This window comes from Heterodontus francisci, unplaced genomic scaffold (assembly GCF_036365525.1).
Source record: "Heterodontus francisci isolate sHetFra1 unplaced genomic scaffold, sHetFra1.hap1 HAP1_SCAFFOLD_323, whole genome shotgun sequence".
Classification (NCBI taxonomy): Eukaryota; Metazoa; Chordata; class Chondrichthyes; order Heterodontiformes; family Heterodontidae; genus Heterodontus; species Heterodontus francisci.
The window spans coordinates 1,659,567-1,675,545 of NW_027141078.1; the positions used below are offsets into that span (position 1 = coordinate 1,659,567).

A 15,979-nucleotide genomic window follows, 5' to 3' on the forward strand; every position below is an offset into this window, starting at 1 on the left:
ATTTTCCCACACTCTCTTGGCCAGTCTGAACATAGCAGTGGAAGCCTTACCCATGCGCTTGTTGATTTCTGCATCTAGAGACAGGTTACTGGTGATAGTTGAGCCTAGGTAGGTGAACTCTTGAACCACTTCCAGAGCGTGGTCGCCAATATTGATGGATGGAGCATTTCTGACATCCTGCCCCATGATGTTCGTTTTCTTGAGGCTGATAGTTAGGCCAAATTCATTGCAGGCAGACGCAAACCTGTCGATGAGACTCTGCAGGCATTCTTCAGTGTGAGATGTTAAAGCAGCATCGTCAGCAAAGAGGAGTTCTCTGATGAGGACTTTCCGTACTTTGGACTTCGCTCTTAGACGGGCAAGGTTGAACAACCTGCCCCCTGATCTTGTGTGGCGGAAAATTCCTTCTTCAGAGGATTTGAACGCATGTGAAAGCAGCAGGGAGAAGAAAATCCCAAAAAGTGTGGGTGCGAGAACACAGCCCTGTTTCACACCACTCAGGATAGGAAAGGGCTCTGATGAGGAGCCACCATGTTGAATTGTGCCTTTCATATTGTCATGGAATGAGGTGATGATACTTAGTAGCTTTGGTGGACATCCGATCTTTTCTAGTAGTCTGAAGAGACCACGTCTGCTGACGAGGTCAAAGGCTTTGGTGAGATCAATGAAAGCAATGTAGAGGGGCATCTGTTGTTCACGGCATTTCTCCTGTATCTGACGAAGGGAGAACAGCATGTCAATAGTCGATCTCTCTGCACGAAAGCCACACTGTGCCTCAGGGTAGACGCGCTCGGCCAGCTTCTGGAGCCTGTTCAGAGCGACTCGAGCAAAGACTTTCCCCACTATGCTGAGCAGGGAGATTCCACGGTAGTTGTTGCAGTCACCGCGGTCACCTTTGTTTTCAGAGGGTGATGATATTGGCATCGCGCATGTCCTGGGGTACTGCTCCCTCGTCCCAGCACAGGCATAGCAGTTCATGTAGTGCTGAGAGTATAGCAGGCTTGGCACTCTTGATTATTTCAGGGGTAATGCTGTCCTTCCCAGGGGCTTTTCCGCTGGCTAGGGAATCAATGGCATCACTGAGTTCCGATTTGGTTGGCTGTATGTCCAGCTCATCCATGACTGGTAGAGGCTGGGCTGCATTGAGGGCAGTCTCAGTGACAGCATTCTCCCTGGAGTACAGTTCTAGGTAGTGCTCAACCCAGCGGTCCATCTGTTTGCGTTGGTCAGTGATTATGTCCCCTGATTTAGATTTGAGGGAGGGGCGATCTTCTTGATGGTTGGCCCAAGAGCTCTCTTCATGCCATCATACATTCCTCTGATGTTTCCGGTGTCTGAGGCCAGCTGAATATGACTGCATAGGTGTTGCCAGTAGTCGTTTGCGCAACGCCTAGCTGTTCTTTGTGCAGTACTTCTGGCTGCTTTAAGTGCTGCGGATGTTAAATCGCTGGGGGCTTTCTTGTAGTTCAAAAGTGCAATGCGCTTAGCGGCTATGACAGGTTCCAGCTCTTCATTATGAGATTGAAACCAGTCTGCATTTCTCTTCGCACTTTTGCCGTAGGTGGTCAAAGCTGACTCATAGATGGCGTCTCTGATGTGGGCCCACTTGGTCTCAGCATCCCCTGTGGGAGTGTTTTGAAGGGCTGTTACAAGTGAATTTAGAAATTTTTGTAACAGCTGTGGGTGAGAAATTCTGCTCGTGTTGATGCGCGGGTGGCCCTTCTGCTTGGAATGATGCAACTTCTTTGGTCTGAGTCTAACCTTGCTGCTCTCTGTTCCGCACCTGAAGCTAAAGACCAGTTCTATGAACAACTCCATAACATCATTAGCAGCATCCCCAACACCGAACACCTATTCCTGCTGGGGGACTTTAATGCCAGGGTTGGGGCCGACCATGACTCATGGCCCTCCTGCCTTGGGCGCTATGGCGTTGGAAGGATGAATGAGAACGGGCAGAGACTGCTTGACTTGTGTACCTATCATAACCTCTGCATCACCAACTCGTTCTTTCACACTAAACCCTGTCACCAGGTTTCATGGAGGCACCCAAGATCACGTCGTTGGCACCAGCTAGACCTCATTGTCACAAGGCGAGCCGCCTTAAACAGTGTTCAAATCACACGCAGCTTCCACAGTGCGGACTGCGACACCGACCACTCCCTGGTGTGCAGCAAGGTTAGACTCAGACCAAAGAAGTTGCATCATTCCAAGCAGAAGGGCCACCCGCGCATCAACACGAGCAGAATCCTGCTGTATCCTCTGACAATCCTCATCACTATCCGCAACTCCACCAACCTTTGTGTCGTCCACAAACTTACTAATCAGACCAGCTACATTTTCCTCCAAATCATTTATATATACTGCAAACAGCAAAGGTCCCAACACTGATCCCTGCGGAACACCACTAGTCACATCCCTCCATTCAGAAAAGCACCCATCCACTGCTACCCTCTGTCTTCTATGACAGAGCCAGTTCTGTATCCATCTTGCCAGCTCACCTCTGATCCCGTGTGACTTCACCTTTTGTACCAGTCTGCCATGCGGGACCTTGTCAAAGTCTTTACTGAAGTCCATATAGACAACATCCACCGCCCTTCCCTCATCAATCATCTTCGTCACTTCCTCAAAAAACTCAATCAAATTAGTGAGACACGACCTCCCCTTCACAAAGCCATGCTGCCTCTCGCTAATCGCTAATGTTTCCAAATGGGAGTAAATCCTGTCCCGAATAATCCTCTCTAATAGTTTCCCTCCCACTGATGTAAGGCTCACCGGCCTATAATTTCCTGTAGTAACCTTTGATGTGGCTTATCAAATACTTTTTTGAAATCCAAGTACACCACATCTACAGGTTCCCACTTTATCCACCTTGCTTGTTACTTCCTCAAAGAACTCTAATAAATTAGTTAAACACTATTTCCTTTCCATAAAACCATGCCTCATTGCATTATGATTTTATAACTGTCCTGCTATTAGAATTAGAACATTACAGCGCAGTACAGGCCCTTCGGCCCTCGATGTTGCGCCGACCTGTGAAACCATCTGACCTACACTATTCCATTTTCATCCATATGTCTATCCAATGACCACTTAAATGCCCTTAAAGTTGGCGAGTCTACTACTGTTGCAGGCAGGGCGTTCCACGCCCCTACTACTCTCTTGATTAAAGAAACTACCTCTAACATCTGTCCTCTATCTATCACCCCTCAACTTAAAGCTATGTCCCCTCCTCCTTAATAATGGATTCTCGCACTTTCCCCATGACAGTTGTTAGGCTAACTGGCCTATAGTTTCCTTCTTTCTGTTTCCCTCCTTTCTTGAATAGAGGTGTCACATTTGCAGTTTTCTGATCTGCTGGGACCTTTCTAGAAGATTACAACCAATGCATCTACTATCTCTGCAGCAACTCTTTTTTAAAGACGCTAGGATGCAAGCCATCAGGTCCTGGGGACCTGTCAGCCTTTGGTTCGAATAGTTTTCCCAGTTCCTTTTCCCTCGTGATTGTGAGTGTTTTAAGTTTCTCCCTCCTTTTTACCTCTTGGTTTTCAAGTATTCTTTGGATTTTTTTGTGTCTTTGACGGTGAAGACAGACACAAGCTACCTGTTCAATGTTTCACCCATTTCCTTGTGCCCCATTGTTACTCTTTTCCTTTTTAAATACTTGTGGAAACTCTTACTATCTGTTTTTATAATTCTAGCTAGCTTTCTCTCATCTGATTCCTAAAATCTGTTCATTTAAAAAAAAAAAATTACGGAATGTGGGTGTCGCTGGCAAGGCCAGCATTTTCTGCCCATCCCTATTTTGCCCTTGAATGGAGCGGCTTTCTGAGCTATTTCAGAGGCAGTTAAGAGTCAACCACATTCGCTGTGGGTCTGGAGTCACATGTAGACCAGACCAGGTAAGGACGACAGATTTCCTTCCCTGAAGGATATTAGTGAACCAGATGTTTTTTTTTAACGACAATTGATAGTTTCAAAGCACCATTACTAAGATGAGCTTTCAAGTCCACATTTTTATTCATTAATTGAATTTATTAAAGTCAATTTAAATTCTACCAACTGCCATGGTGGGATTTGAACCCACATCCCCAGGGTATTAGCCTGTGCCTCTGAATTACGAGTCCAGTGTCATTACCACTACACCACCGTCTCCCCATACCTCACTACCACTAATCTTTGCAATATTGTATGCTTTTTCTTTTAATTTGATACTATCCTTAACTTCCTTAGTTAGCCATGGATGGTACAGCCTTCTCAATGGAACATGTCTTGTCTGAGAGTTGTGAAATATCTCTATAAATGTCTGCCACTGCTTCTCTACTGTCTTACCTTTGAATCAAATTTCTCAGTTCACTTTAGACAACTTGCCCTCATAAACTTAACTAAAGGCAATGACAAGGGCATGACACTAGTCTGAGACATCACGCCCTCAAACTGAATGTGAAATTCGATCATGTTATGATCACTCTTGCCTAGAGGCTCCTTCGCTATGAGGTCATTAATTAATTCTGTCTCATCGCATCTCACCAGGTCTAAAATAGCCTGCTCCATGAGAAAGTGCTGCTCTCGGAAATTGTCCAGAACACATCTTCCAGGCTATCTTGACCAATCTGATTCAGCCAGTCTATATGAAGGTTAAAATCACCTATGATTATTGCAGTACCTTTCTTACAAGCCCCTATTATTTCTTCCTGTATACTGTGTCCTGCAGTGTAGCTACTGTTGGGGGACCTATAAACTATTCCCACAAGTGACTTCTTACCTTTGCTATTTCTTATCTCTACCCTCCCCACACCCCCCTCAAACATTGATTCTTCATCTTGATCTTCTGATGACTAAAGTCATCTCTCGATACTGTACTATGCCATCCTTAAACAATAAAACTACGCCACAACCTTTTCCTCGCTTCCTGTCTTTCTGAAATGTCAAATCGCCTGCAAAAGTCCATCTCACTAACATTTGGGGACTTGTGTAAAGGATGGGAGAGCTGTCTCACTGACTAGTTAATCAAACAGTCGGACATAGTCATACTCACTGAATTGTGCCTTACAGCCAATGTCCCAGACTCCATCACCACCATTCCTGGGTATGTCCTGTCCCACCGGCAGGACAGACCCAGCAGAGGTGGCGGCACAGTGGTATACAGTTGGGAGGGAGTTGCCCCGGGAGTCCTCAACATCGACTCCGGACCCCATGAAGTCTCATGGCATCAGATTAAACATGGGCACAAGGGCAAGGAAACCTCCCGTTGGTTACCACCTACGGCCCTCCCTCCCCCTTGGCTGACAAATCAATACTCCTCCAAGTTGGATATCACTTGGAAGAAGCACTGAGGATATCGATGCAATGCCCTCACACTCTCTCGGTCCCCCCGGGCAGGAGGGGTGGGTAGAGATAGGTCTGGGTCTGTGATTCTGCTACGCAATGACTGCTCCCTTCCTCAGTCACTGGGGGGTTTGGGGGAGAGCCAACCCTGGGCCTGGGATCCTGCTGTGTGAGCTCTGCTTGTCCCCGATTTATGTGCTGAGGCTCAGCAGGTGTTTGTGAGCTGCAGGCTTTGCAGCCGGAGATCAGCAGCTTCCCAATTACTCGGAAAAAGGTCAGTGAGAGCAGGCAGCAGCAGCAGGGGATTAGTGTGTGTGTGCAGAAAAGAGAGAAAGAAACAGAGAGGGCGAGAGAGATATAGGGAAGGAGATAGAGAAAGAGAGACAGGGACGGAGGGGGAGACAGATGGGGAGAGACTCCGAGAGAGTCAGAGACAGCGAGGGAGAGAGAGAGACAGCGAGGGAGAGAGAGAGATAGCGAGGGAGAGAGAGAGAGATAGAGCAGGAGAGAGAGAGAGACAGACAGGGAGGGAGGGCGAGAGAGAGAGAGAGAGAGACAGAGACAGAGACAGAGAGAAACAAAGAGAGAGAGAGAGACAGGGAGGGAGGGCGAGAGAGAGAGACAGAGAGAAACAATGAGAGAGAGAGAGAAAGAGAGAAACAAAGAGAGAGAGAGACAGAGAAAGTCAGAAACGGAGAGAGGGGGAGTTGTGTAGACAGAGAGAGAGAGAGATAGATAGAAAAAGTCAGAGAAGAGAGCGAGGGGAGAGAGAGGGAGGGACAAAGACAGACAGAGAAATAGAGAGATTTAGTGGGCAATAGACACACAATCTCTCTTGCTCTTATTCACTTTCTGTCTCTGTTTTGCTTCGTCTGTCTCTGTCATTTTCTTTCTCCCTTTGATGTCGCTCACTCGGTCTTTCTCTCCCTCTCTATGACTTTCTTTCTCTTTCTTGTTCCCTCTCTCTTTCTGCCTGTCTGTTTCTTGTTCTCTTGCTGGCTCCCTGTATATTTCTCTGTCTCTCTCTCTCTCTCTTTCTCATTCTCTCTCTCTCTCTCTCTCTCTCTCTCGCAGTTGAGAGGCTCCTGTTAAATCTCATGTTGAGTTGCGCTTTGAGGGGAGAGCCAGGCTAAGCTCATTTCCCACCGTTAGCCTTCTGTCACCAGGCAGTGACACCAGCCTCACTCTCCATGGACCTGGAGAATGGCACATCAGGTGGGTGGGGGGTGTTGGTGACAGAATCAGAGACAAAAGCAAACACAGGGCAGAGAGGGGTGGAGGGGGGGGGGGGGGAGCGGAAGTACCATTTCAAGAGTAGAAGAGATTGCAGAGAGACAGGGTGAATGACCAGCACAGATATCATCAAGGCAGGCTCCGTCAACAAGGACTATTGGTCACTTTCCATCATCGAAGATTAAGAACAACAAACCAAAGGGACAATGTTCATCAGAAAACGCAGCACCAATGCAGCAGGACCTAGTGGGTGAGTCTTGGGGACACCTTTTCCAACCCAGATAGAGAGACAAGCATCCATTATAGTAGATACACAGCCAGGGGTTCGGGGTCATACAGGAAAAAGCCACACCGAGGTGTTCAAGGGGGCTATATTATTCACAGGATAACAGATAGCTGGGAGAGAGTCACATCGAGGTGTTCAGGGGGTTATATTATACACAGGATAACAGATAGCTGGGAGAGAGTCACATCGAGGTGTTCAGGGGGTTATATTATACACAGGATAACAGATAGCTGGGAGAGAGTCACATCGAGGTGTTCAGGGGGTTATATTATACACAGGATAACAGATAGCTGAGAGAGAGTCACATCGAGGGGTTCAGGGGGTTATATTATACACAGGATAACAGATAGCTGGGAGAGAGTCACATCGAGGTGTTCAGGGGGGTTATATTATATACAGGATAACAGATAGCTGGGAGAGAGTCACATCGAGGTGTTCGAGGGTTATATTATACACAGGATAACAGATAGCTGAGAGAGAGTCACATCGAGGTGTTCAGGGGGTTATATTATACTCAGGATAACAGATAGCTGGGAGAGAGTCACATCGAGGGGTTCAGGGGGTTATATTATATACAGGATAACAGATAGCTGGGAGAGAGTCACATCGAGGTGTTCAGGGGGGTTATATTATACACAGGATAACAGATAACTGGGAGAGAGTCACATCGAGGGGTTCAGGGGGGTTATATTATACACAGGATAACAGATAGCTGGGAGAGAGTCACATCGAGGTGTTCAGGGGGGTTATATTATACACAGGATAACAGATAGCTGAGAGAGAGTCACATCGAGGTGTTCAGGGGGTTATATTATACACAGGATAACAGAAAGCAGGAAGACAGTCACATCGAGGTGTTCAGAGGGTTATATTATACACAGGATAACAGATAACTGGGAGAGAGTCACATCGAGGTGTTCAGGGGGGTTATATTATACACAGGATAACAGATAGCTGGGAGAGAGTCACATCGAGGTGTTCAGGGGGGTTATATTATACACAGGATAACAGATAGCTGAGAGAGAGTCACATCGAGGTGTTCAGGGGGTTATATTATACACAGGATAACAGAAAGCAGGAAGACAGTCACATCGAGGTGTTCGGAGGGTTATATTATACACAGGATAACAGATAACTGGGAGAGAGTCACATCGAGGTGTTCGAGGGTTATATTATACACAGGATAACAGATAGCTGAGAGAGAGTCACATCGAGGGGTTCGAGGGTTATATTATACACAGGATAACAGATAGCTGGGAGAGAGTCACATCGAGGTGTTCAGGGGGGTTATATTATACACAGGATAACAGATAACTGGGAGAGAGTCACATCGAGGTGTTCAGGGGGTTATATTATACACAGGATAACAGAAAGCAGGAAGACAGTCACATCGAGGTGTTCGGAGGGTTATATTATACACAGGATAACAGATAACTGGGAGAGAGTCACATCGAGGTGTTCGGGGGTTATATTATATACAGGATAACAGATAGCAGGGAGAGAGTCACATCGAGGTGTTCAGGGGGGTTATATTATACACAGGATAACAGATAGCTGGGAGAGAGTCACATCGAGGGGTTCGGGGGGTTATATTATACACAGGATAACAGATAGCTGGGAGAGAGTCACATCGAGGTGTTCAGGGGGGTTATATTATACACAGGATAACAGATAGCTGGGAGAGAGTCACATCGAGGTGTTCGAGGGTTATATTATACACAGGATAACAGATAGCTGAGAGAGAGTCACATCGAGGTGTTCAGGGGGTTATATTATACACAGGATAACAGATAGCTGGGAGAGAATCACATCGAGGTGTTCAGGGGGTTATATCATACACAGGATAACAGATAACTGGGAGAGAGTCACATCGAGGTGTTCGAGGGTTATATTATACACAGGATAACAGATAGCTGGGAGAGAGTCACATCGAGGTGTTCAGGGGGTTATATTATACACAGGATAACAGATAGCTGGGAGAGAATCACATCGAGGTGTTCAGGAGGTTATATTATACACAGGATAACAGATAGCTGGGAGAGAGTCACATCGAGGTGTTCAGGGGGGTTATATTATACACAGGATAACAGATAGCTGGGAGAGAGTCACATCGAGGTGTTCAGGGGGTTATATTATACACAGGATAACAGATAACTGGGAGAGAGTCACATCGAGGTGTTCGAGGGTTATATTATACACAGGATAACAGATAGCTGGGAGAGAGTCACATCGAGGGGTTCGGGGGTTATATTATACACAGGATAACAGATTGCTGGGAGAGAGTCACATCGAGGGGTTCTGGGGGTTATATTATACACAGGATAACAGATAGCTGGGAGAGAGTCACATCGAGGTGTTCAGGGGGTTATATTATACACAGGATAACAGATAGCTGGGAGAGAGTCACATCGAGGTGTTCAGGGGGGTTATATTATACACAGGATAACAGATAGCTGGGAGAGAGTCACATCGAGCTGTTCAGGGGGGTTATATTATACACAGGATAACGGATAGCTGGGAGAGAGTCACATCGAGGGGTTCAGGGGGGTTATATTATACACAGGATAATAGATAGCTGGGAGAGAGTCAGTGAGAGAGAGAGCGGGAGATGATAACATTCTAATTGCCGGGTTAGATTATTTATCTTGCTGACGACTGTTGTTCTCAAAGTCTGGACAACTTTTATACCTGTGCAGCAAACACCCCATCAGTGAATTATGTTTTTGCTGTGTCTTGCCCTTTTATTCGTCTCGCTCTCTAACTCTCTCTCTCTGTCTCTTTCCCACCCTCAAATGTTAATAAAGAGGACATGCGAGAAAGGCCGGTTGTTCTTCAAGCTAATAAGTCACCAGCGCCAGATAGGGTGCACCTTCAGATGCTGAGGGAAGTATGTTTGGAAAGGTGGAGGCACCAGCCAGAATCTTTCATTCCAGCTTCGGCACAAGTCTGGTGCCAGAGGCCTGGAGAATTGTTCAAAAAGGGTAAACCCAGCAACTACAGGCCAGTCAGTTTAACCTCTGTGCTGGGAAAGATTTTAAAAATAATAATCCGGGGCAAAATTAACCATCACCTGCACCAGGATGGTTTAATAAAAGAAAGCGAGTATGGATTTCTTTAAAGGCAAATTGTGTTGAACTAATTTGGTTGAGTTTTTCGATGAAGTAACAGAGAGGGTAGTGACGTTGATGCGTTGTATACGGACTTCCAAAAGGCATTTGACAAAGTGCGACATAATGGACTAAGTGAAGGTATATAGTGTTATTCCCAGCGGTTGGTACCAGGACCACTGCCTGTTCTGACACATATTAGTGACTTGGACTCAAGGTGGACAGTTTGCTCACAACTGGGACATATAGTGATCTGTCAGTAGGGTCGTGACCAAACCTCATGAGGACATGGGCTGGTGGATTGAAATTTAACGCAGGGAATTGTGAAGTAATTTATTTTGAGAGGAAGAGCGAGAATCGGCAAGATAAAATAAAGGGCACCATTCTGACAGGAACAGGTTGTCTCTCTCTGGCCAGACGTTGCTACGCTGAAGGGTTATGCATGAGCTGTTCAGCCCCTTTGCTGCAATTATACTTCAGTGTCTGACAGACTCAGGTTACTCTGACAGACTCACGCTAAACGTTCTTTCCTTTCGACACAGACTTTCGCAATCAGTGGAAGAGATTGGAATCGAAAACCCATCAACTGGGAGCTCATGCGACAGCCAGAAGGTGAGACCCTGATGCACCGCACACACCATGGAATGCACTGATAAACTGCACAAATCCCCGGAACACACTGATAAACCACACACCGTAACACACTGATAAACCACACACCGTAACACACTGATAAACCACATACACTGTAACACACTGATAAACCGCACACCCCCGTAACACACTGATAAACCACACACCGTAACACACTGATAAACCACACACCCCCGTAACACACTGAAAAACCACACACCGTAACACACTGATAAACCACACACCGTAACACACTGATAAACCACACACACCGTAACACACTGATAAACCACACACCGTAACACACTGATAAACCACACACACCGTAACACACTGATAAACCACACACCGTAACACACTGATAAACCACACACCGTAACACACTGATAAACCACACACACCGTAACACACTGATAAACCACACACACCGTAACACACTGATAAACCACACACACCGTAACACACTGATAAACTACACACCGTAACACACTGATAAACCACACACACCGTAACACACTGATAAACCACACACACCGTAACACACTGATAAACTACACACACCGTAACACACTGATAAACCACACACCGTAACACACTGATAAACCACACACACCGTAACACACTGATAAGCCACACACCGTAACACACTGATAAACCACACACACCGTAACACACTGATAAACCACACATCCCCGTAACACACTGATAAACCACACACACCGTAACACACTGATGAACCACACACCCCCGTAACACACTGATAAACCACACACCGTAACACACTGATAAACCACACACACCGTAACACACTGATAAACCACACACCGTAACACACTGATAAACTACACACCGTAACACACTGATAAACTACACACCGTAACACACTGATAAACCACACACCGTAACACACTGATAAACCACACACACCGGAACACACTGATAAACTACACACCGTAACACACTGATAAACCACACACCGTAACACACTGATAAACCACAGACCGTAACACACTGATAAACCACACACACCGTAACACACTGATAAACCACACACAACGTAACACACTGATAAACCACACACACCGTAACACACTGATAAACCACACACCGTAACCACTGATAAACCACACACCGTAACACACTGATAAACCACACACCCCCGTAACACACTGATAAACCACACACACCGTAACACACTGAAAAACCACACACCGTAACACACTGATAAACCACAGACCGTAACACACTGATAAACCACACACACCGTAACACACTGATAAACCACACACCGTAATACACTGATAAACCACACACACCGTAACACACTGATAAACCACACACCGTAACACACTGATAAACCACACACCGTAACACACTGATGAACCACACACACCGTAACACACTGATAAACCACACACCGTAACACACTGATAAACCACACACACCGTAACACACTGATAAACCACAGACCGTAACACACTGATAAACCACAGACCGTAACACACTGATAAACCACACACCCCCGGAACACACTGATAAACCACACACCGTAACACACTGATAAACCACACACACCGTAACACACTGATAAACCACACACCGTAACACACTGATAAACCACACACCCCCGGAACACACTGATAAACCACACACCGTAACACACTGATAAACCACACACACCGTAACACACTGATAAACCACACACACCGTAACACACTGATAAACTACACACCGTAACACACTGATAAACCACACACACCGTAACACACTGATAAACCACACACACCGTAACACACTGATAAACTACACACACCGTAACACACTGATAAACCACACACCGTAACACACTGATAAACCACACACACCGTAACACACTGATAAGCCACACACCGTAACACACTGATAAACCACACACACCGTAACACACTGATAAACCACACATCCCCGTAACACACTGATAAACCACACACACCGTAACACACTGATGAACCACACACCCCCGTAACACACTGATAAACCACACACCGTAACACACTGATAAACCACACACACCGTAACACACTGATAAACCACACACCGTAACACACTGATAAACTACACACCGTAACACACTGATAAACTACACACCGTAACACACTGATAAACCACACACCGTAACACACTGATAAACCACACACACCGGAACACACTGATAAACTACACACCGTAACACACTGATAAACCACACACCGTAACACACTGATAAACCACAGACCGTAACACACTGATAAACCACACACACCGTAACACACTGATAAACCACACACAACGTAACACACTGATAAACCACACACACCGTAACACACTGATAAACCACACACCGTAACCACTGATAAACCACACACCGTAACACACTGATAAACCACACACCCCCGTAACACACTGATAAACCACACACACCGTAACACACTGAAAAACCACACACCGTAACACACTGATAAACCACAGACCGTAACACACTGATAAACCACACACACCGTAACACACTGATAAACCACACACCGTAATACACTGATAAACCACACACACCGTAACACACTGATAAACCACACACCGTAACACACTGATAAACCACACACCGTAACACACTGATGAACCACACACACCGTAACACACTGATAAACCACACACCGTAACACACTGATAAACCACACACACCGTAACACACTGATAAACCACACACCCCCGTAACACACTGATAAACCACACACCGTAACACACTGATAAACCACACACACCGTAACACACTGATAAACCACACACCGTAACACACTGATAAACCACACAACCCCGTAACACACTGATAAACCACACACCCCCGTAACACACTGATAAACCACACACACCGTAACACACTGATAAACCACACACACCGTAACACACTGATAAACCACACACACCGTAACACACTGATAAACCAGACACCGTAACACACTGATAAACCACACACCGTAACACACTGATAAACCACACACCATAACACACTGATAAACCACACACACCATAACACACTGATAAACCACACACACCGTAACACACTGATAAACTACACACACCGTAACACACTGATAAACCACACACACCATAACACACTGATAAACCACACACCGTAACACACTGATAAACCACACACAACGTAACACACTGATAAACCACACACACCGTAACACACTGATAAACCACCCACCGTAACCACTGATAAACCACACACCGTAACACACTGATAAACCACACACCCCCGTAACACACTGATAAACCACACACACCGTAACACACTGAAAAACCACACACCGTAACACACTGATAAACCACAGACCGTAACACACTGATAAACCACACACACCGTAACACACTGATAAACCACACACCGTAATACACTGATAAACCACACACACCGTAACACACTGATAAACCACACACCGTAACACACTGATAAACCACACACCGTAACACACTGATAAACCACACACCGTAACACACTGATAAACCACACACACCGTAACACACTGATAAACCACACACCCCCGTAACACACTGATAAACCACACACCGTAACACACTGATGAACCACACACACCGTAACACACTGATAAACCACACACCGTAACACACTGATAAACCACACAACCCCGTAACACACTGATAAACCACACACCCCCGTAACACACTGATAAACCACACACACCGTAACACACTGATAAACCACACACACCGTAACACACTGATAAACTACACACCGTAACACACTGATAAACCAGACACCGTAACACACTGATAAACCACAGACCCCCGTAACACACTGATAAACCACACACACCGTAACACACTGATAAACCACACACCCCCGTAACACACTGATAAACCACACACACCATAACACACTGATAAACCACACACACCGTAACACACTGATAAACCACACACCGTAACACACTGATAAACCACACACACCGTAACACACTGATAAACCACACACACCGTAACACACTGATAAACCACACACCGTAACCACTGATAAACCACACACCGTAACACACTGATAAACCACACACCCCCGTAACACACTGATAAACCACACACACCGTAACACACTGATAAACCACAGACCGTAACACACTGATAAACCACAGACCGTAACACACTGATAAACCACACACCGTAACACACTGATAAACCACACCCCGTAACACACTGATAAACCACACACACCGTAACACACTGATAAACCACACACCGTAACACACTGATAAACCACACACACCGTAACACACTGATAAACCACACACCCCCGTAACACACTGATAAACCACACACCGTAACACACTGATAAACCACACACCGTAACACACTGATAAACCACACACACCGTAACACACTGATAAACCACACACACCGTAACACACTGATAAACCACACACCGTAACACACTGATAAACCACACACCCCCGTAACACACTGATAAACCACACACACCGTAACACACTGATAAACCACACACACCGTAACACACTGATAAACCACACACACCGTAACACACTGATAAACTACACACCGTAACACACTGATAAACCAGACACCGTACACACTGATAAACCACAGACCCCCGTAACACACTGATAAACCACACACACCGTAACACACTGATAAACCACACACCCCCGTAACACACTGTTAAACCACACACACCGTAACACACTGATAAACCACAGACCGTAACACACTGATAAACCACACACACCGTAACACACTAATAAACCACAAACACCGTAACACACTGATAAACCACACACACCGTAACACACTGATAAACCACACACCGTAACACACTGATAAACCACACACACCCCCGTAACACACTAATAAACCACAAACACCGTAACACACTGATAAACCACACACACCGTAACACACTGATAAACTACACACCGTAACACACTGATAAACCAGACACCGTAACACACTGATAAACCACAGACCGTAACACACTGATAAACCACACACCGTAACACACTGATAAACCACACACACCCCCGTAACACACTGATAAACCACACACACCGTAACACACTGATAAACCACACACCGTAACACACTGATAAACCACACACCCCCGTAACACACTGATAAACCACACACACCCGTAACACACTGATAAACCACACACCGTAACACACTGATAAACCACACACACCGTAACACACTGATAAACCACACACCGTAACACACTGATAAACCACACACACCGTAACACACTGATAAACCACACACCATAACACACTGATAAACCACACACCGTAACACACTGATAAACCACACACCCCCGTAACACACTGATAAACCACACACCGTAACACAC

The 15,979-nt window shown here is 45.9% G+C and overlaps 1 protein-coding gene across 1 annotated transcript in view; it reads left to right on the forward strand.

Moving 5' to 3' along the window:
- Positions 1-9,653: 9,653 nt before the first annotated feature.
- The window catches only part of LOC137361946 (rap1 GTPase-activating protein 1-like), a 146,103-nt gene continuing 139,777 nt past the window's right edge, over positions 9,654-15,979 (forward strand). Inside the window, exons 1-2 of the mRNA XM_068026528.1 lie at positions 9,654-9,946; positions 10,494-10,563. Coding sequence (XP_067882629.1) covers positions 9,654-9,946; positions 10,494-10,563 — 363 coding nt within the window. The remainder of the gene's footprint in view (positions 9,947-10,493; positions 10,564-15,979) is intronic.